The sequence below is a fragment of the Gigantopelta aegis genome, chromosome 10 (assembly GCF_016097555.1).
Source record: "Gigantopelta aegis isolate Gae_Host chromosome 10, Gae_host_genome, whole genome shotgun sequence".
NCBI classification, from domain to species: domain Eukaryota; kingdom Metazoa; phylum Mollusca; class Gastropoda; order Neomphalida; family Peltospiridae; genus Gigantopelta; species Gigantopelta aegis.
The window spans coordinates 26,691,457-26,715,754 of NC_054708.1; the positions used below are offsets into that span (position 1 = coordinate 26,691,457).

The window sequence follows — 24,298 nt, forward strand, 5'->3', positions numbered from 1 at the left end:
TAATAATATTATTATTATTATTATTATTATTATTATTATACTTATAATAAAACATTTTAATCATTGGCGTAGGAAGCGGGGAGGGGGAGCCCCCCCCCCCCCCCCCCCCCCCCCCCCCCCCCCCCCACCACTTTATAGCACCTTCCTACTCCTGTGTTAATAATAATAAAAAAGAACATCCATAAATTAGTAGTACCGGTACGTAGAGGAACGACGTCATTGCGGGACGTTTGTCGTGTCGTTAAGTATAGTGGTAAAATTATGGATTTATAAGAAAAACCGTTTATTGGTTCTTAAATTAAATCTTGACAAAATGTGTGCTTCAGCGTCATCATGTGTGTTAGTAATAAGTAATGCATTATTCTTGGTAAGTAAAATATGTATTTACAAGTCTGCAAAATGAGTTAACTTGGATCGTGGATTGTTTCTTTTTTTATATAAATAATGTCCGTCCCACAGGCACAGGGATCGCATTTTTTCATACTATGTAATAAATTACAAGTTAATTTATTTCCGAGCCGATTGATTTGTAAACTGCACACACAAATTGTATTTCTTTGTTATTTCCAAAACACTTTCACTTTTCTTGTTACGTCAAACCAAACTGAAAATATTTACAAAAAAACATTTTAATGGAATGATGGGATGGATTATTGCACACAAAAATATATTTTTAAAAATGTGTTAGACTATTTGCAAAACACGGGCTGGGTATCGAAAAGTGACTGTCGTCGATCTTAGCCAAATGCCAAATTAAATCCTAAAAGGCTAAATCTGGCACCATGTATTACATTCTACTGATTTAGCCACATTTATTTACTTTACCACTTATTTGAAAGGAATAAAATATTTGACAACACATTTAAAGTCCGTCCCATCATTCTAAACAAATATGTTTCTGTAAATAATTTCAGTTTGGTCTAACATAAGAACAATAGTAAAAGTGTTTTGGAAAAAAAAAAGAGTAAAGTTTGTTTTATTTAACGACGCCGCTAGAGCACATTAATTTTTTATCTTATCATCGGCTATTGGACGTCAAACATATGGTCATTCTGACACTGTTTTTAGAGGAAACCCGCTGTCGCCACATAGGCTACTCTTTTTACGACAGGCAGCAAGGGATCTTTTATTTGCGCTTCCCACAGGCAGGATAGCACAAACCATGGCCTTTGTTGAACCAGTTATGGATCACTGGTCGGTGCAAGTGGTTTACACCTACCCATTGAGCCTTGCGGAGCACTCACTCAGGGTTTGGAGTCGGTATCTGGATTAAAAATCCCATGCCTCGACTGGGATCCGAACCCAGTACCTACCAGCCTGTAGACCGATGGCCTGCCACGACGCCAACGAGGCCGGTATGTTTTGGAAAAACCCCAAAACAACAACAACAAAACCTATTTCTGTGTGCAAATAAAAAATGAATCAGTTTAGATAGGCTAGTCCAGAGGATATGTGAATGAATCGTGCATTTAAAAAACACAAAAAAACATGAAATTTGGCACTCGCATACTACACGTCATAGAGAGTAATTTTAAGATTGGAGGCATTCTCAAAATGACTTGTGTTGACAATGGCGGCCATGGGAATTTCCTTATATAAAAACATGGTAAAAATAACACTAAAATTAAAACAATATTTTATTGTAATTTTATGTTGAACTATTTCCATGAATGCACCTCTATAATTAAAGACATAATTATAACATTTACCTCAGATGACCTCTAGAGGTCATTTAAGGGTCATAACTGTACAAATATATATAAATTCTTAACGAGGCTTTATCAAAGTTGTTAATGGCGGCTTTCCACCAAATGTTTTTATTAATTAATTTTTGTTTTGAAATGTGAAGATTATACCTTCAACTACATAAAACAATACAATAAAATAATTTATTTACTAGTAAAAAGTATTAATTTTATTACAAAATGTATAGAGGTTGACCAACAGATCACTTCGGTTTTTGTGTACATATTTTTGCACAAATTTTTCTACCAATAAAGCTTTGAAGGCGAAGAATTGGCTGCGCTTTTGATGAATACTTAAAGCTGATTTTTCTGTTTTATTTTTATTTTTACCATGGATTTTTAGGGAAGTTACAGTTTACGATGAGTGCCAGCACATTACAAATTTGATATTATCGAGTTAAACATAAATACATGTATGCAGATTATATATGGGATTGAGTAATCTGTTACAAAGAAAAAATGTAATTTAAAATTAGTTCAGTATGACACATGAAACTACGATTATTCCTTTAATAATTCCTATATTACATTTTATTTAGCAAACCTTGTGTTAATGTGGGTATCAGGCCCATTGCCCATTCTTGATCACACCCACCAGACTTGAAGAGTTTTCTGTTATTGTGCTTATATGCATCTGCAGTGTCCTATGCAGCTTGTCAATGTTGTCCACACCTTCCACTCAACAGTCCTGTCGAACCATGCCAAGGTCTGCTTAGTACCCCACACTAAGAACAAGACGTCGGACTAGTGCATCCTGTGTTGCTGAATTATTTTCTATTCATCTGACTTTTAGTGTGAACATAACTTTTCTGGCTCTGTTTACACTACCCTCTGTTCTTCCGTAGTCATATATACCTATAATGTATCTTAGAATGAATGTTATTACATTGTTCAGACTATCTGTTGCTTAAAATTTTGTGATTGTACACAGCGCACTAATAGCTAGAGCAAGATATTCCGATCATGCACTGCATTTGGCATTGTTCAATGTCAGTGCAAAAAGCAATTGCATAGAATAAAAGTATAATTGCTTGGCAGGCCTACAACAGATTTTACCAGACTTGCTGAAAGCTGTGTGTGTTTGTTCAATTCTAGTATCGTCAGTGAAAGCATACTAAGCATGTTGTGGACTAATAATGTCTCGGCGGGATCCCAGTTGTGTTCCAAAACTATTAGTGGTGTTTCCTAGGTGGAAAAAAACAAAAACAAACCCAAACCCAAACATACCTAGCAGATCTAGTCCAAGCGAAACGAGTATGTCAGCTAGTTTGATGACGTCTTTGAGTATGCATATGCACCACCTAAATGTAGTAGTGTCGTTAGGATCTTTTATTTGCACTTTCTTACAAACAGGGCAGCATGTACATACCACAACTTTTGATATACCAGTCATCGGGCATTGGTTGGTACAAGAAAACAAAACCAATCAGAGAATGTCTCCACTGAGTGCAATGTAATAAATAAAGTCCAGTCTTGAATGGTCGACCATGACTGAGCTAGATCCCCTAGTAAAGATAATATTAGGCTACAGTACTGACATGTTAAAGTGCTGTTCCAGATATATGATATATTGAGCTATATCATTCAACATATTATTTAATATGATTAGAAAATTTAAAAAAACAAAAAAACAAAAAAAACAACAACATTATATACCGGTATATTATATTCCATTTAAAAATATTCCCCTGCAAAACAGAACCAGCTGAATTCGTTTCGTAATTTCCGTAAGATTTGATCCGTGACGTCACGAAGGGAACTCCTTTCGATAGTCAGCGCCATTGTTCATTGCTTCTTGTGTGTTTATTATGGTTAAATGGCGTGTTGTTGGCGGCTGTAGCAATACATTAGCCGATAAATTTCCTAGTAATGTTGCTGTGAGAAAGCTGTGCGTGAATTTGATTAAAACATCAGTGACCTCCCTTTAAGGGATGGGATGTCATCCATGTTGTGATGTCTGCCAAGATAAACCCCCACTCGTTAAATGTGTTTTTCCTAACCCAATTTCTAGTAGGTTCCCCGAATGACGAATGATAGGCCTATGTATCTGTTGGAAAGAGTTTATAAAAGCTTCTTTAATCATTCACATTAATGCAGTTCAGTTAGAGTAGCATATGACAGCAACCAGAGCTACAGTCCCCGCGCTTCAGGGGGCCCCGTGGTGATGTGTACATTTATTTTCCCCAGGTCGTTTTTTCCCCTCTCCTCGAGGTGGGGGTGTGCAAAAAATATATATCCTGGGAAGAGTTATTTGTTCTACAGGCCCCGCGGATCCTTAAACCGGCTCTGGCAGCATCAGGTTTCCTCTCTTATAGTCATTATAATGCTCTGAAGTGTTATTAAACAAATATTCCTTTTCATTTGTTTGCGCTACTCTTTCAAATCTATTTTGGTCATCATTCAACAGAACTAATCATTATTATATTACTATAGTATAAACACAAATGCAAAGTTTTCAAATTATACAACTTATAAATGTAATAATAATAATAATAATAATATTAATAATAATAATAATAATAGATTTTTATTTCAGATCAGTAAATTCATAGAACATATTTAAACATCACATACAAAACTGATTAGCCTACATAATATACAGTAGCTTGTGCCAGCAATTTACACATACAGATTTGACGGACACATTTGTACATTACAACTGGGCAAGTAGGTCGTTTGAGGTTGTTTCAATTCTGCTCTTCAGCGAATATGCCGTTGAGCGAAATAAAGCGCCAAAGCTTTTTACTCGATGACTGGTAAACATCTTGCTGGCACTGTATGGTCGTCGTTGTCCGATCATCCATCGGTATGCATAAGTGAGTAGATGGAGATGTAGTACCACAACACTGACCTTTCCTTAGTCACTATCGTCCGTTTGCATCATAAAGGAACCAATGTGTTGCAGTCAAACAGCCACGGCATGTAATCATGGAAATATGTTTTGTATATTCTTTGATATTAACACTGTAGGTTTTCCCTTGTATTGTTTTAATAACAGAAGTCACATGTTGGCTTGTAGGTTTTTATTTTTCCTTTCCAGTATGAAACATTGTTACGGATGTGGTAATTATACAGATACTATAGGACTCTGCTCGTGTGAATGACACAGGTCTCCCGATATAAAAACGATTATGTATAAGATATATTTATTTATAGAAACGAATGAATGAATGTTTAACGACACCCCAGCACGAAAAATACATCGGCTATTGGGTGTCAAACTATGTATTTGTGATCTAGAAAACTATTTACTTAACCACGGTTGCGAAGGTGTTTCTTCCATCGCAGATAATAAAAATAACACACTAGACATTGGAATACATCTTATTTGCTTATTGTACGCTGACGATACTGCTTTACTAGCAACAAGTGCGGTCAATTTACAACACACGTTAAATATATTCGATCAATATTGTAATATATGGAAACTTAAAATAAATACTACAAAAACAAAAGTCTTAATTTTTAATGGAAATTCTAAAGATTATAAATATACTTTTAAGATTGGAAAAACTACTCTCGAAAATGTCGAAGAATACAAATATTTAGGTGCCATTTTTACTAAACTAAATAAATTCTAAAATACTAAGATTAGACTTAAACAACAGGCAACAAAGGCTATGTATTTCGTTCTGGCAAAAGCAAAAGATCGTCATCTATCAATAGAATGTAAACTCAAAATGTTTGACTCGATGGTTCTGCCAATATTATTATATGGATGTGAAATATGGGGATTCGAAAACAACGACATCTATAACTCTGTTCAAATCAATTTTATTAGACATATTCTCCCTGTGAAAAAAGCTACCCCAATTTGCATGTTATATGGTGAACTTGGTAGAATGCCAGTCGAGTTGTCTATCCACAAACGATTAATTTGTTATTGGGCACGAGTTATCTCGGGGAAACAATCTAAACTATCTCTATTATTATACAAATCAATGATGAGAGACCATATTAGCAATGGAACTAACTATAACTGGATTACTGCTGTTAAAAATATTTTAGATTATCTAGGAATGAGTAATATATGGCTATCACAAACCTTTCTATCGGTAAAATGGCTATCACAACAAATTAGCATACGACAAAACGACCAGTATTTACAAACATGGAAAAATAATATTTCAGAATCATCGAGAGGTAAAACCTACGAATATTTCAAAGACCAACTAAATTTTGAAAATTATCTTAATATTATTCCTGAAAAATTATGGACTGTTATGATAAAATTTAGGACTTCTAACCATTATTTACCTGTTGAGACTGGACGTTGGAATACAGTTCTATTAGAAGATAGACTTTGTACTATTTGTGATGAAAACGACATAGGAGACGAATTTCATTATTTATTTGTATGTAGTTTTTTCAATAATACCCGGAAAGAATGTTTACGTCCATATTATTATATACGACCAAATATATATAAATTTAGAGAACTTATGAGCAGTAAAAGAATAAGCACACTAAAAAAATTAGCCAAATTCATGAATATAATTTTTCAAGTATTTAAACGCCCATAACAACAATACCCAACAACAACCACAATTACCATACATTAACCAGTTAATGAAACTATAGGTCAACATAGAACTACACTTGATATATTTTAAATCATATTACATTATTTTATGTCTTATTGTTATTTTATGAAACTTTTATTTTTATTATTATTATTATTATTTATTTATTTTATTTATATCTATATATTGTAATACCAATAATTATAAAGTACACAGTTGTAACTGAACTTTTCTGAATAATTATAATTTTAAAATATACCTCTACTTTGTTACATCGCAGAATGCATCTATATGGTTAATACACATATCTCTATAATGTAATATCATGTATTTATATTATTAATACACATATCTTTATAATGTAATGTAATGTCATGTATTTGTATTTGTATTCATATATGTACCAAGCAATGTATCCTCTCTGTTAACCATCTTGTCAAAATCAGAATATGTATGTTCCTCTTACGCCGTTGCATAACGGCCTGAGTGTAATAAAGTTCTGTTCTGTTCTGTTCTGTGGACACGTAATTACCATAGTTTATAGTCCTTAGCTGTTAAGCTGGTGGCAACAATTAAAATCCAACGTGTTCTTGATTGCTATCATTTTAGTCTGACACTGATCGGTAGCCCCTAATTAACTGAAGACGAAGTTATTGTATAAATAGGAGGTGACAGATAAACAAATTAATTGGATCGTACATGCACAACTACTAGTATTTATATAAATTGCATTTCAGTATAGTTGTAAACGTTGAACTATGACAAATATATAATCATGTAATATATAAACACATTTTTGAACTCAGTCTCACATAATCACTATACTGTTTTATCGCCAATTTAACCCACGCCATGCTCACTCAAACCATCCATCAGTCTATCACATACATATTTTGTTGTTTATTTTACAGATAGCTGGTGGACTATGTCTTGGTATTGGCATCTGGGCCATGGTGGACGATACCCACCTCATTTACCTGACTCCCATTTTGAATAACGTATCCGATCTGAGTGGCATGAATCTGACCTCGCTTATAGGATCTGTTTCCTGGCTTCTCATAGTTGGTGGAGCAGGAATGTTTGTCGTGTCCTTGTTGGGATGTTGTGGAGCCTTTAAATTGATAAAGTGTTGTCTTTATTTGGTAAGGAAGTAACCAAAAGTTGATCCAGAATTGATTACGTGTGTATGGGAGGGAATCTTAATTATTATTTTATATTTTGTATTAAAAAGATTTCTAATTTTAGTTATTTAATAAATTTATTTATTTATTTATTTATTTTATGCCACTGCGCCTTTCCTTTACCTCCTTTGAATTCCATCTTATGTCATCCATCTCGCAACTCCTCTTATCATTTAACTTCTTTTACTTTCCATCTCTACATTCTAATCCTTGTGTCTCCAACCATGACAGGTGCTTGTCCATGCCACATATCTGCTTTTTCTCATCGGAATTAGCTGTGGGCTTAGTCTGACCACATCGACTGTGTCCAGTGGTTACTTATGCCACTGTTAAGAGGCACTTTATAGCCACCTACTACACTCTCCTACTATCACAGTGCAATGGGTCATACCAGCTTTATAAGTGGCAAAGGATGAAGATGCCAGCTGCTTGGTTCAGTGAAGTACACAAGACCACCTGTAGGTGATGGCATGGACAGCTCAGAAGATAAAAGATGAAACAAATTGAAATCATGGGAGAAATTAGAAAGTGTGTTTTTAATATTAAGATAATGTGAATGATAGGCAGAGGGTGATATATCAGAAAGATGAATGAAAGTCTGAGTCAGCTTTCATGGGATGTGAAATTCTGTCATCAGCAGCTTATCGAGTGAACGACAGAGCTCAGTATTTTATGCTTTTTTGGCTTGTCCCCCTTTTTTGTTTTTATCCCTTATGTATTAATGATTGTAACATTTAATCTTATTGTTGCTGGTGATGGTGGTGTCGTCTCTCTCTCTGTGTGTGTGTGTGTGTGTGTGAGAGAGAGAGAGAGAGAGAGAGAGAGAGAGAGAGAGAGAGAGAGAGAGGGAGAGAGAGAGAGGGAGAGAGAGAGTAATGATTTGGCCTTGCTGATGTGGCATGCATGAGGTCATGTGACACGTGCCGAATGTTAACTCATCTTCCTCCATGTTAACAATTTTTATAAGTCTGGTCGACCTGATATTGATAATTTTAAAGAATAATAATAATTTTGTTTAAAACGAAACACACACACACACACACACACACACACACACACACACACACACACACACACAAACAAACCCCACACCATCACTTATTGTCCGTTTTCGTCAAAAGGGAACCGATATACTTCTGGTAATTATCATATATTACCATATATTGTTAACAATTAATAACCACAGTAAACAATCTTTGATTTTTGTTTCAGTATGTTGTTCTGGTAATCATCATACTTGGCGTGCAGATAGCTGCTGTTGCTGTGGCAGTGAAATACAATACCCAGGTATGTTATATCCTCTACCAACCTCGTTCCACCAAAAATGTTGTTGTTTTTTATTTTGTGTGTGAGTGTGTGTTTGTTTTGTCAATACGTTCAGTTTTGCTTGACGTAAAAATAAAAGGTAAAATGTTTTGGAAATAACAACAAAAAATAATAATAAAAAAATAATAAAAAATAATAATAATAATTCTATTTTCAATTTGTAAAAACAATGGTCAGTATATAAATACAATAGAAATTCTTATTAATAGATAGACGTAATTGTGGAAGGAGCGGGGCGTAGCCTCGTGGTAAAGTGCTCGCTTGATACGCAGTCGGTCTAGGATCGATCCCTGTCGTTGGCCCATTGGGCTATTCCTCGTTTCAGTCAGTGCACCACGACTGGTCTACCAAAGGCTGTGGTATGTGCTATCCCTTGCTACAAATGGAAAAAAGTAGCCGGTTTTCTCTCTAAGGCTATATATCAAAATGATCAAATGTTTGACATCCAATAGCCGATGATTAATAAATAAATGTGCTCTAGTGGTGTCGTTAAACAAAACAAACTATAGTTGTGGGAAAATGTCGTCTGCTCCATGGCGAACAGAATTGTATTTACTCAACTGATTTATCTTTCATAGTCCACCCTTCACTAAGCGATTGTGCAACAGATTCCTTATCGCAACATTTCTTGGTGACAAAACACCATGTGATGAAATTATCGCATGAAAAAATAATCATATGACCGCTAGATTCGCACGTTGTATAGGCCTCTGGGAATTAAAAATTGGCATTATCCATTTGTGACTTACGCAAAAAAAAAAAAAATTCAGGTGGCCCCTTTCCTTTTTGCATAACTCGTCATGACCATATCCTAAATTTAATGCGCAAATGAAAAATTGGACTTGTGCAAATGACGCATGCTGGACAAGTAGATTTTTCAATGTACTTGTCCGGTGGACATGAAAAATTCTGCTTATTTCTATCGCTGATAAGTGTCACCAGGACAAGACATGCTGTCAAATAAGTGTCAACAGGACAAGACAGGTTGTCAAATACGTGTCAACAGGACAAGACAAGCTGTCAAATACGTGTCACCAGGACAAGACAGGTTGTCAAATAAGTGTCAACAGGACAAGCCAAGCTGTCAAATACGTGTTACCAGGACAAGACAGGTTGTCAAATAAGTGTCAATAGGACAAGACAGGCTGTCAAATACGTGTCACCAGGACAAGACAGGTTGTCAAATAAGTGTCAACAGGACAAGACAGGCTGTCAAATACGTGTCACCAGGACAAGACAGGTTGTCAAATAAGTGTCAACAGGACAAGACAAGCTGTCAAATAAGTGTCAATAGGACAAGACAGGTTGTCAAATAAGTGTCACCAGGATAAGACAGGTTGTCAAATAAGTGTCAACAGGACAAGACAAGCTGTCAAATAAGTGTTAGCAGGACAAGACAGGCTGTCAAATAAGTGTCAGCAGGACAAGACAGGCTGTAAAATAAGTGTCAGCAGGACAAGACAGGCTGTCAAATACGTGTCAACAGGACAAGACAAGCTGTCAAATAAGTGTCAACAGGACAAGACAGGTTGTCAAATACGTGTCACCAGGACAAGACATGCTGTCAAATAAGTGTCAACAGGATAAGACAGGTTGTCAAATAAGTGTCAGCAGGACAAGACAGGCTGTCAAATAAGTGTCAGCAGGACAAGACAGGCTGTAAAATAAGTGTCAGCAGGACAAGACAGGCTGCCAAATACGTGTCAACAGGACAAGACAAGCTGTCAAATAAGTGTCAACAGGACAAGACAGGTTGTCAAATACGTGTCAGCAGGACAAGACAGGCTGTCAAATACGTGTCAACAGGACAAGACAAGCTGTCAAATAAGTGTCACCAGGACAAGACAGGTTGTCAAATAAGTGTCACCAGGACAAGACAGGCTGTCAAATACGTGTCAACAGGACAAGACAAGCTGTCAAATAAGTGTCACCAGGACAAGACAGGTTGTCAAATAAGTGTCACCAGGACAAGACAGGCTGTCAAATAAGTGTCACCAGGACAAGACAGACTGTCAGAATAAGTGTCACCAAGACAGGCTGTCAAATAAGTGTCACCAGGACAAGACAGGCTGTCAAATAAGTGTCACCAGGACAAGACACGCTGTCAAATAAGTGTCACCAGGACAAGACAGGCTGTCAAATAAGTGTCAGCAGGACAAGACAGGTTGTCAAATAAGTGTCACCAGGACAAGACAGGCTGTCAGAATAAGTGTCACCAAGACAAGACAGGCTGTCTAATAAGTGTCAGCAGGACAAGACAGGTTGTCAAATAAGTGTCACCAGGACAAGACAGGCTGTCAAATAAGTGTCAGCAGGACAAGACAGGTTGTCAAATAAGTGTCACCAGGACAAGACACGCTGTCAAATAAGTGTCACCAGGACAAGACAGGCTGTCAAATAAGTGTCAGCAGGACAAGACAGGTTGTCAAATAAGTGTCACCAGGACAAGACAGGCTGTCAGAATAAGTGTCACCAAGACAGGCTGTCAAATAAGTGTCACCATGACAAGACACGCTGTCAAATAAGTGTCACCAGGACAAGACAGGCTGTCAAATAAGTGTCAGCAGGACAAGACAGGCTGTCAAATAAGTGTCACCAGGACAAGACAGGCTGTCAAATTCGTGTCAACAGGACAAGACAAGCTGTCAAATAAGTGTTAACAGGACAAGACATGCTGTCAAATACGTGTGAACAGGACAAGACAAGCTGTCAAATACGTGTCACCAGGACAAGACAGGTTGTCAAATAAGTGTCAACAAGACAAGACAAGCTGTCAAATACGTGTCACCAGGACAAGACAGGTTGTCAAATAAGTGTCAGCAGGACAAGACAGGCTGTCAAATAAGTGTCATCAGGACAAGACAGGCTGTCAAATACGTGTCAACAGGACAAGACAAGCTGTCAAATAAGTGTCAACAGGACAAGACAGGTTGTCAAATACGTGTCACCAGGACAAGAGGTTGTCAAATAAGTGTGAACAGGACAAGACATGCTGTCAAATAAGTGAACAGGACAAGACAAGCTGTCAAATAAGTGTCATCAGGACAAGACAGGTTGTCAAATAAGTGTCAATAGGACAAGACAGGTTGTCAAATAAGTGTCAACAAGACAAGACAAGCTGTTAAATAAGTGTCCCCAGGACAAGACATGCTGTCAAATAAGTGTCAACAGGACAAGACAGGTTGTCAAATAAGTGTCACCAGGACAAGACAGGCTGTCAAATAAGTGTCACCAGGACAAGACAGGCTGTCAGAATAAGTGTCACCAAGACAGGCTGTCAAATAAGTGTCACCACGACAAGACAGGCTGTCAAATAAGTGTCACCAGGACAAGACACGCTGTCAAATAAGTGTCACCAGGATAAGACAGGTTGTCAAATAAGTGTCACCAGGATAAGACAGGTTGTCAAATAAGTGTAAACAGGACAAGACAAGCTGTCAAATAAGTAGCAATAGGACAAGACAGGTTGTCAAATAAGTGTCAACAAGACAAGACAAGCTGTTAAATAAGTGTCCCCAGGACAAGACATGCTGTCAAATAAGTGTCACCAGGACAAGACAGGCTGTCAAATAAGTGTCACCAGGACAAGACATACTGTCAAATAAGTGTCAACAAGACAAGACAGGTTGTCAAATAAGTGTCACCAGGACAAGACAGGTTGTCACATACGTGTCACCAGGACAAGACAGGTTGTCAAATAAGTGTCACCAGGATAAGACAGGTTGTCAAATAAGTGTAAACAGGACAAGAGAAGCTGTCAAATAAGTGGCAATAGGACAAGACAGGCTGTCAAATAAGTGTCACCAGGACAAGACAGGCTGTCAAATAAGTGTCACCAAGACAAGACAGGCTGTCAAAGAAGTGTCACCAGGACAAGACACGCTGTCAAATAAGTGTCACCGGGACAAGAGAAGCTGTCAAATAAGTGTCACCAAGACAAGACAGGCTGTCAAATAAGTGTCACCAGGACAAGACACGCTGTCAAAATAAGTGTCACCAGGACAAGACACGCTGTCAAAATAAGTGTCAATACGTGTCATCAGGACAGGACAGGTAGACAGATGTAATGAAGTGATACGAAGATAGATGACACTCCGACTTTGGCGATTCAATATAAAACGGCTCCGAGACCCGACGACGGAAGCTCACACCAGACGACGGAAGCTCGCCACACCGGGGAAGCTCACTCCCAAAGGAACAGGGACACAAGATAAGGTACAGGACTCACCCACGGATAACCGAGGTAGACACAGGATGAGCACGAAGCTGAACAAACCTGTCAGAGTAACTAATAGTAATGTAATAAATATTTTTATAATCAAATAATTCTCGTTGTGTATATCGGTCAGCAGCAGAAGTTGTAACTCATGCTCACAACGCCATCAGCTACGGCCAGACCTCGAGAGAATACGATCACGAGCATTGACCCTGGGGTTCTACATATGCAGCATCCCACAGACAGAATAATAACGAGCTACTCTCGGCATACTAAGTTCAAAATATGCGTAGCTCCCTTTCCATTTTGACGGACCGTTCTAAAAGGTGCCAAAATTTCTTTACTCTTTTCTCCTTGACTTAATCCTACGGGACATTCCAAATTCCAAATAATATATATTATAGCACCAAAAACCCACCCCCGCCCGCTACCGATTCCGGTCGGACTGTAGGTGCTCCCTTGCACCTGCCAGTGCAGGCGGTTCCCTCTCCCACCAACCCCAACCTTTCCTGTCCTGGACAGAGGAATCAGCACCTGTGCCCATGACAGGCGTGCGCTACAACAGTTTGCTCTGAATGTGCACGTTAAACCCTATGACCTGACCTGACAGAATAATACAAAACCCAGTCTTTGTTTCACCGACCGTGTATCAGGAAGCACTGTACCGCTATGTTACACCCCGTCCCACGCCACCGTACATATATCGTATCCTGATACTGTAATATAAAATGTTTCGATTGAATGGTAGTAAAAGGAAGATGTGATTTCAATAAGACTAAATATAATCTGACAGTTTGACTCCGAACAATGTTTTGCTATTAGTTTCAGAGTTATGCACTGACGTTTTTAAATGCATCGCTGTCGGAAAAGTATGTGGGACCATATGACACCTCCATTGCAGAATCGCTGGCCTGGGATACAGCACACGTAAAGGTAAAGATGCGATATGATGTGATATGATATGCGCTGTGATGTGATATGATATGAAATATGATATATCAGGCTGTGAATTTAGAAGGATTCCGTACATAATGAAAATATATCTGTATTCTTATTGGTGAAAAAACACACACAAAAAAAACAGTCACATGTCCGTCCGGAAATAGTGATATTGCTCCGAGACGGTCCGATAAGGTCCGATCAAAAGTGATATTGCCATGGGAGATTTAACCAATGAAAATAAAGATGAGACATAATGCTATCCAGTTAATGTGTAGGTAACGTAATGCAACGCCAATTGTTAATTTTAATGTAATTTTAAAAGGTACAACTTAAAGTTTTATGCAGTATAGTTTTATTGTAATATTTTAAATTGAAATTTAAGAAACTTATATAGTGAGTAGTTTACTTACATTTTACAGAAATATAGGTCACGTGACATAATTCCGTCTCGACTCGAGTATTTCAGACTAGATTTTCAATAAACATACTCTTTAAATCATGTGTTTAAGTACAGTAAATGCAAATAGCTTTTAATTTTGCGATAACAATATAAAACGTGTATACAATGTATTTATTTATGAATTAGAGTTTAGGAAAACTTTTTGAATGTTGCAGAATGTAGCTAGCGTCTTACAAAGAATGAAATGTATTTGGTGTGTGTATGTAGGTGGGTGTAGGTACGCGTGTATTTTAGTCAATCAGACACAGATAAATAAAAAAGCTATTACCGAAGATGTTTCTGCCACTAAACCTTATTTCCATTGTGTTTTCTCTCCTAGCTATCTTGCTGTGGCGTCACGGGACCCGACGATTTCTCCACATTAAGTACGTGGAACACGACATGGGTGAACCCGAGCACCAGCGCACTGGGCACGGCAACTATCCCGGCCACGTGCTGTCTCTCCACCTCCACCGCCTCATTCCCACTGCAGCCAACCACGTTTTTTGATGCACTCGTAGACCCGGCATGCCCCGTAACGAAGGGAAGCAGTCAGACAGTTGTAAGTGGCCACAGACCACAATTAATTTCGCTATATGTTTCTATATAGCCTTAGTGGCTATATCATTTTTATTAATATCAGCAGGCCCGTGGATTTTTGTATATACCTTTGCCTGCCCGGGGAACACATACCCTGAAACGGGCAACCCCTGTTGTCCAGCTCTTTCTCCCAGGATATTGGTTTAAACAAACACACCCTCGAAACCAGGCCGGAGTACACCCATTTAAAACAGAAAGCACTACTTTTGCATGGGCCGGAATTACCACAAACAAGTCTTCAATGTCAACAAGTTTCACATGTTTACAAACTGCATGCTCTTCCCTGTCAACTTAAGTCAAATAGTTGCCACTTCATAGCTGTTTGCCATGAAATAATCAGTCAAACAGCAGACTACTTGCGCGGACAAATTTCCGCATCGGGAATGGGAAGATAACTGTAATCTGAGGCCAAGTGACAAAAACACCATATACACATGTATCTGCTAAATATGTAGTAAATGCATTGTGCCTCGCTTGACTTCTTATCATTATTTTGTAAGTCCACTGCTGGTTCAACCCGAGGGGAATATAGATTTTGTCTCTGTCTGCCTAGACTAACAGATCAAGTTTGACTTTCATGGGGTTTGACATTTGTTTTACTACACCAGCTATCACCCTCTTTTAAATGTTATATCCAAGTATTACACCCCCATGGAAATTAGACATGTATTATTTATCCAATCATTCTTACATACATGCATCCATCCATCCATACATCCATCCATACATACATTTATCTGGTTAATTTTCACACAATAAGTATTGAAATTTCATTAAATATTCACTGGTTTAAATTTCAGGGTTGCTTTGATGCACTGAAAACATCATTCTCCAAGTATTTGGGCGTGATTATTGGAATTGGTGCAGCTGTTGTTGTCTTTGAGGTAGGTGCACGATAAAACATATAAACGTTTACGGTTATGGTGAGCAGAAGTATGTTTAGTGCACATCTGCTATGTAGGAATCTATAGTCCGTCCCACAGGGAATGGGGTTTTTAGTATACTATGCGTGTTCGAAACCTTAGTGGTATATGAGCACGTTAAACTAGTTACCTACCTACCTACCTTGTATACTATGAAATTTACTACTAGTTATTGATTTCTGAACCGATTGTTTGCTAAATTGTATACAAAAATAGTAAACAAATTATTGTTTCCAATAAACTTTTACTTTTCTTGTTACGTTAAACCAAACTGAAATTTAAAAAAAAAAAAAAAAAAAAAATGGGACGGACTATAGGTATATGAAACGGGGGGCGTGGCCTAATGACGTCACGGCGTGGCTCTAAGTTACTGACTTTGTCATCAGACGTCGGTGACCTGGGTGATTGGGTTTGACAGCTGTCTTGTTTAAGCGTGGCGACGCTACTTTATCATGGGTTAATGACTTTGGCAGCTGTCTTCTGACCTCGGTGACCTGGGTGATTGGGTTTGTCAGGTTTAAGCGTGGGGACGCTACTTTAACGGGGATTAATGACTGACAGCACTCAGCTGACCTCGATGACAGCTGTAGGGGTCAGGAAAAGGGGTATTGGGTTTACGAGAAAAGAGGTTGGTATGAGCGTGGGAACCTAACCTCTAAGTGGGTGTAAAATAACACTGTCAGTGTAAAATAATTGATATTTCATCTGTCGGGTGACTGTGGATAAGAATAGACTGGTTTCAGCCAGTTCTATAAACGTGTTCAGACATGTTCGCATGCTGAACTCGAAATAGCGTGTGTATGCCATTTGAGAGGTATAAAAACCCCAGTGTTAGAACGTTGTTACTTACTATATATATATTATATATAAAATGGCATCAGGATATTCAAGAAACACTACAGAAGGCAATGAAACTAGATGTTAGATCTTGGTGGTAACATATTCGTGGTGGCGAAAACGTGGAATGGGGACAGTGCTATTCACATTCGTCAGTTTGACGAAGATCGTGGTAAACTGTTTTCTACAAAGAAAGGCGTCCCTCTGACGATGAAGCAGTGGTTGGAACCAACGACATTCAAACGTGACACATCACAACATCTCGGCAGTAACGTCTACATCGAGAAAAGTTATAAGGGAGTGGGCATTCGTCAGTGGTGGTATTGCGGGCAAGAACTGAACCTTCACGTCGAGGTGTTAGACTGAATGGCGAACAATGGGAAAACCACCAGAAATGTTTTGTTGGTATGTATGACTTCGTGCCAGAGCTGAGAGATGTCATACCGTGCCACTTACGAGAGGATCATCAGAATCTGATAGGAGCCATGATATGTTTGGAATGTAATCCTGAAAATTAGACTCGTTTCGAACATGTCCAGACATGTTCGGAGTTGTGACATCAGGGGGAAAACCCCCAGACATTGTGTATAAAAACCTTAGATTTTAGAACTGTACGTCATTCGTCAGTCGACCATTCTAGAGAGAAGACGTACGCTCTAAATGGCTTCGGGATATTTGAGAATGGACAGCAACAGTAGCAGTTGTAGCAGCTGTAGCAGTGACGATGTTTTGGTGAGCAAATGTCCCAAAAGACACACAATAAAATACCAAATAGTGACTACCAAACAAAATGAGTACACAAATGACACAAATCAAACATATGCTGCTCGTGAACCCAGTGAAATCATGGATGAAGAACCTGTGGATACCTGTGGACCCCGCCAAATCGTGGATGAAGAACCTATGGATCAGGTGAATGCTGCTCGAGAATATAAAACGGACGCTGCCTACGATGATACCTATGACGCCGATGACGAATGGGATAGCCTTTCGAGACATAACTTGTTCTGCCATCATCCCGAAATGAGAGGATTCTACAGACGACTCTACACATTTGGTCGATGGCCCATCCAGATGAGCTATAGAATGAGGGAACTTGCCAAGGCCGGTTTCTTCTACACGGGAGATCACGATGCTGTCGCCTGTTACTGTTGTGGACTACGCGTCTACGGATGGAAGAAGGCGGACGATCCCATGATGGAACATTACAGGCTATCCCCGAGATATCCCTACATTAACAATGTTTTCAGACATGAAACACGTATTGCTTGGGTGTGCTACTTTTCGTTTTGTAAAATAAACATGTGAATAACACGTTTTGTTTGTTATTAATGTGATTAATGTATTACACAAATTCAAACTATATCTTTGTGCGCATGCGCGAAATTGTAGAGAGTATAAATAAAAAGGTAATGGGTAGCATCGTAAAGGTCTAAAATTAACGAGCTACTCTCGATTCACTAATATCAAAACCTATATTAGCTCGGCCAATTACCTTTCGACCGACCGTTCAAAATTGCGCCAAATTCCCTCAATCAAAATTGAGCACCCTTTTCTCTTTGGCTTTTAACTGCTCCATTCAAATTCTATAGCACCACCACCACCCCCACCCGCCTGCTACCGATTTGATCGGGCTGCTGGTGCTCCCTTGCACCTGCCAGTGCAGGCGGTACCTCCTCTCCCCTCCCCCCACCTTTCCTGTCATGGACAGGCGTGCGCTACAACAGCTTGTTCTGAATGTGCACGTAAAACCCTATGACATGACATGACATGACATAACATCGTCATTTGAGGTAGAACCTTCAGAGAAGTAATATGTCAGACCAGTACAAGTCGTACATCCACGTGGACAAGTGGACCCGTTTTTACAAGCTGTAAGCACAAGGCAAATTTCAGCCTCATTTTACAGTTCAACGCAGTGGGAAAAAGGTCAGTTCATGCACAGCGTGGATCGATGTCTAGAACTCTATGATTCCACGTGGAAAAAACAAAAAGAGGAACACAACAAGCCCCCGGCACACAATGTGGTCATGGTCTCCCCAAGACAATAGGTGGTAGAGCAAACCAAGGCCGATCTAAAACGGAAACAACAACAACAACAAAGTGGTACGGGTTGGAAAGCCCCGAAATGGCAGAAGTATTTCTAAAAAGACTCGCAAGGGCCAGACAACATCATTTCACGTTGAGTATTTAAACAGACAAGATCATGAATCAGTGTCACATTTGCAAAAAAAAAAAAAAATGTTTGGACCCACGACCTAACTCGGCATGTACGAAATAAACATGGACTCTTGGAATCTGAAAATAAACCTACCCAGCAGCAGCAGCCCCTAAGATTGTTACATCCATTCACCATGATCGTGTCGGGACCCACTTTGTGTGGAAAGACATTCTTGGTATACAAACTGGTAAGGGATGATAAAACCTTCCCAACGCCTCAACGCATCATGTTGCTCTAAAAACGATGGCAACCTCTCTACAACATCACTGGGGCAACCGTTCGGGTGAAATTTGTTCAAGGCATACCTGAGAATTTGGAAAAGGATCGTTATTTGGATCCCAGAATCAGAAATCTCATTGTGTTTGACGACCTGATGTCTACAACTGGAAAAGACCCTCGTATCACAGAAGGAAGTCATCACAGAAACCTCACGATGATTGCCATTCACCAGAACTTGTATCACAGCAAAGGCCAGACACAGAGAAGAAACTGCCATTATCTGGTACTGTTCAGCAACCCCATCGACAAGCAGCAAGTTCTTACGTTGGCACAGCAGATGTATCCTGGAAATACTCGTCATTTGATGCAACAGTTTGAAGAAGCTGCCCACAGGACCTACGGACATCTCTTGGTGGACTTGAAACCGACCACGCCCGATATTTGGCGCCTTTGACCTAATGGTTTAGAGACGGGACCGTCCAAATGTTATAAAATTACAAACGTAACGGCAACCACCATCGAAGAAAGAGCTCTACGTACAAATCATGCAAAGGGACACATTCAAGAGAAAACTACCAGGCATACCCGCCTACTAAAGTGACGACGAAGAAGATGATGAGGTAGAACCCTATCTGAAGAAAAAAAATCAAGTCTTGCGAGATGTGTGGTTTGGTCTTTAAAGACGGGAGCAAGTTGCAGCAACATCTGCGATTTAAAATGTGCGAGGAGAGAAACAAAGGTGTACGTTCGTCTGATGATCGAGCGTGAATTTGACATCAATCGTAATTATTTCAAAAGCAAGAGGATATACTACGAAGGAAATACCATGTCCCAGAAACATGAAGACATTGCAATAGAAGTTATTTAAAGACATGTAATTTTGCTTTCTAACATATATGCATTACTTTGACAAAGGCCCCACCACGAGGAAAATTCTACAGTCGTTGAATTCCAACAGAGATGTGAGACCACAGATTCATTCTAAATTAAATCAATATTGTTCTTGGATCAGCGAATATTTGGTCGAAGTAGACGATGACGATACCGATGATGATTCCAGTACTGACGAAAATTATGAAGAGCAATGAAAACTAATAATAATATTTACATGTCGCCCTTAAGGCCTCTCGGTGTAACCCAATGTGTGTCCATTATATATGTGTCAGTGGACTAGTGATTGCAATAAAAAAATAAATGAAAACCAAACTATTGCGTTTTGGGGTTTTTGTTTACTCCATGACACTACTAGATTTGTCATTGGTTATTGGTTGTCAAAGAGTTGATATTTCTACCGCTACCCCGCTACTTTATAGTAGCAAGGGATGTGTGCACAGGACAGAATAGCACATTTAATATACCAGTCGTGGTGCATTTGTTGGATATATCCTGTTGGGGGCACCGACGGGGATCGATCCTAGACTGACCACTGCCCTACGACTCGCCCTTGTATTTACCCATTTGGTAAATTTATATTGAACGGGAAGTACTCGTGTTTAAAATGCAGTTATTTCCCTTGATCTTAAATTAGTTTGAAGCGTTGAGTTGCAGTCACGTGTTAAAACATTCCTTTCTTCAAAGCAATGGGCTGGGGTGTCATACACATTCCTTTCTTTCAGTCACTCGTTAAACATTCCTTCAAAAAAATTGGCTGGGGTGTCATACACATTCCTTTCTTTATTTTAACCAACATTCCTTTTTTCTCCCATTGGTCGCTGATTAAGTGCATCTACACATTCCTTTCTTTTATTTGTATACCTAATAATGTCTGTTTTTAAAGTAATGGGCTGAGGTGTCACACACATTATTTTCTTCCCTTAACACACATTTCGTTCTTCTCTATAACAAATATGATTGAGTGCATCTACGCATTCCTTTCTTTTATTTTAATAATTGACGCTTTTAAAGCAATGGGCTGGGGTGTCACACATTCCTTTATTCACCTACTGCCATCTTTCTTCTTCTTCGTCTGCTTCAAAGACATCTGTTTCGACTCAGGTTATTATATTTCTTTATTCAGCCAGGCAGAAGAACACTTTAATCTTTCGTTGCACGTTAAAACGACACGTGTGTTTCTCATTAACGTCGATAATATTCTTTCATATATTCTCTGATAGCCTCTGTGGCAAGTAGCGAATTCGTTAACACTAACAATATAAATAAAGTGTCAAAACTTGGAACACTGTAAATAATGTGTTGAGTTATATTTATTTTCCGTACCTCTATCCAATTAAGGTTCAATCACACTATCCTGGGCGCGAGCGCGCGCACACACACACACACACACACACACACTTACTTCAGTTATCTAGAGCTGTCTAGGACAGTTGGTATAGTGGTCACTAGATTGATAGCTATCTGGAGCTATGCGTAGTTGGTAGTGAGATTCTCCGCTCTAATACAACAATAATCCAGTAGTCCATTAAGGTTTGTCCAGGATAGTGAGAAGGAAGGAAATGTTTTATTTTACGATGCACTCAAAACATTTAAGTTATGGTTATATGGCGTCGGACATATGGTTAAGGACCACACAGATATTGAGAAAGAAAACCCGCTGTCGCCACTTCATGGGCTACCCCCCATTAAAGTAGCGTCCCCACGCTTAAAGATCAGCCCGCTGCTATAGCCTTTAACCCAGGTCACCGAGGTCAGCTGACATCTGCCAAAGCCATTAACTTAGAGCCACACCGTGACGTCATTAGGCTTCGCCCCCGTCAAACCAATCAGAAGCGGTCACGTGCCCTAGCTCATTTGCATATCTTGAGGTTCAAGTGACGGGTCTACTACTTTTAACTTTTGGGTTATTTTATGCTACATTGTGGTTATACAAAAATCAGGGCATCTTTAAATACAAGTTGAGGCCAAATTCCTTATCACAATGCCTCGGGGTACTGCACTCTGAAGATTATACATTGTCAGGTCCATTTGAAAGGTCAATTAATATTTATAATGTAGCAGGCTTTCTTTAAAGACTACGTATCGGAATTATCAAATGTCTGACATTCCTACAGCTGATGATTAAATAGTCAGTATGCTCTAGCGGTGTTGTTAAACGAAAACAAAAGTTCTGTATTTATTTCCAGATAATAGGAATCATATCTGCTTGCTGCCTCGCCAAACAAAACGAAGAAGTTTGAGTCAATGTCACATGCCCCAGTATCAAATTACGTCAAACTGGAAGGAAGACGGATGTTCCTACATTTTGAAGTGCACAGATGTTGCCAGATTTTGAAGTGCACGGATGCTGCCAGATTTTGAAGTGCACGAAGAATGATTATAACGTTTTATGACATGTTGATTTTGATTGTTAAAATGTTGAGAATGATGATGGATATGACTGTTACGTTTTATGGAGTGTTCGAAGTGTGTGTGTGCGTGTGTGTGCGTGTGTGTGTGTGTGTGTGTATTTGTGTGTGTGTGTGTATCAAACTTCGATCTCACGAAAACTTCGATCTCTTGATTTGAAGCGACGGTCCCGGTCGAGTTGCTATACAAAATAGTAATAACGACCTTCGAAAACTCGATAAACTCGATCTCTTGACCTAATTCTTTGGTCCCGCCATAAAGATTTAATAGAGTATGCACCTCTAAAACTCGCGTGTGGATTAATCAAACTGTCGTTGCCGATAGTATTTTAAAGACGAATGTATTGTCAGTCATTTCAAACAAGCGAAGCGCGGCTGTCTCGGGTGTCTTGGCTGTCGAAGATTAGGGTTATAATTACAGAATAATAGATCGCCGACTAAGCGGAACGAAATGATCCTCTGTTTGGTAGTCGGTGTTCGTCCGTGGTGGAGAGCCTCGCTACGTAATACTTAATTACAGACACAGTCTGGTTAACTTCAACGAGCATTTGTAATAATTGTTAGCGCCGTTTGTTTTTGCTCTCGAAGGTGTGAATCGTGTCAAACTTTAGCTTTTCTATTTATGTGTCAGTTAATGTTTATCAATTACCAGTCATTTAGTTATGTTAAAAATTGATACATCACAGATCGAGAAATCTGGGGAAGGACCCGGTAGTGTGGGGTTTGCCAAATCGGTTTAAAAAAGTTCTGCTTTCTTGTCATCCAAGAATCTTGCGTAGGGCCCAGAAATGGAGTGTGGGTGGCCAGATTGGAGAAAGAAAGTAGAGGTGCGAAGCGTAAATAATTTTGTGTAAAACAAATGTATTTATAGTGTTATTCGGCATTCATTGTTTTATTTGTTAGGTACGTTCCACCATGTTTTGACATCTGTAAAATATGTCAACGTTACTTTTTGTTATTTATATGTGTATGTAAATGCCTTCCTTTTTCGGTGGGGTTTTTTTTTCTGTCAATAAATACATAGTCTATATGCCCAAGCATATATTTGAAATTCATCTGGGTGATCCTTTGTTTTATTTATTTACTTTTACAATATACGCAAAATGAATGTACGACAGGCATCGAAGATGCCAACAGCTGGTGTGTGGTGGGATGAGATGGGGTGGCGTAGGGTGAGGTGACTGATATATTAATTCGCCTTTCAACTGGGGATGCATAGTTTTTAGAGTTCAGAGGTAGGCAGCGAAGCGCCCGCTTCTTACAATATTAAGCGAAATAAACCAGCTGCAATGCTGCAACCAGTTGCAATGCAGTTTCAAATTTGAACTCTTATATATTAATTTCGAAAACTCGAACTCCCTGAAACTCGAACTATTTCCTCGTCCCCTTCAAGATCGAGTTATCGAAGTATATAAGTATATGTATATAATTGTGACACGTTGAAGTGAATAAAAAATATTGAATTGACCCATGAGAGATGATGTTATAGGCATTGCAGTAAATGAGGGCCTCTAATTACTGATGACCAATTAGTTGTTTTTTTTTTTTAGTTTTTTGGTTTTTTTTACCCCGGAAGATAAACATTCTTGTCGGTTGTTGAAGGGATACATTATTTCCCGGTTTTTTTGTTTACTTCTTCCCAAAAGTTATTGGGTTTAAATTTGCTCAAAATTGCCTTAGGTGAGTAATTTGCCAACAGTTTCAAAAAAAAAAAAAAAAATAAAATAAAAAAATTGATGTAGGTAACAAATGTTTAATTAAGTTCGAGCTCAGGACTGCGTTTATCCGAGCAAAAAAAAAAACTTCTGCTAGACTGGTTTATGC

The 24,298-nt window shown here is 38.8% G+C and overlaps 1 protein-coding gene across 1 annotated transcript; it reads left to right on the forward strand.

Moving 5' to 3' along the window:
- Window positions 1-213: 213 nt before the first annotated feature.
- On the forward strand, window positions 214-23,529 carry LOC121384260 (tetraspanin-18-like). The gene is made up of 7 exons (XM_041514574.1): window positions 214-367; window positions 7,180-7,410; window positions 8,662-8,736; window positions 13,814-13,924; window positions 14,713-14,934; window positions 15,773-15,856; window positions 22,253-23,529. Exons 1-7 carry the CDS (start codon window positions 314-316, stop codon window positions 22,304-22,306), a joined length of 831 nt encoding a protein of 276 aa, XP_041370508.1. The 5' UTR covers window positions 214-313; the 3' UTR covers window positions 22,307-23,529.
- Window positions 23,530-24,298: the final 769 nt, after the last annotated feature.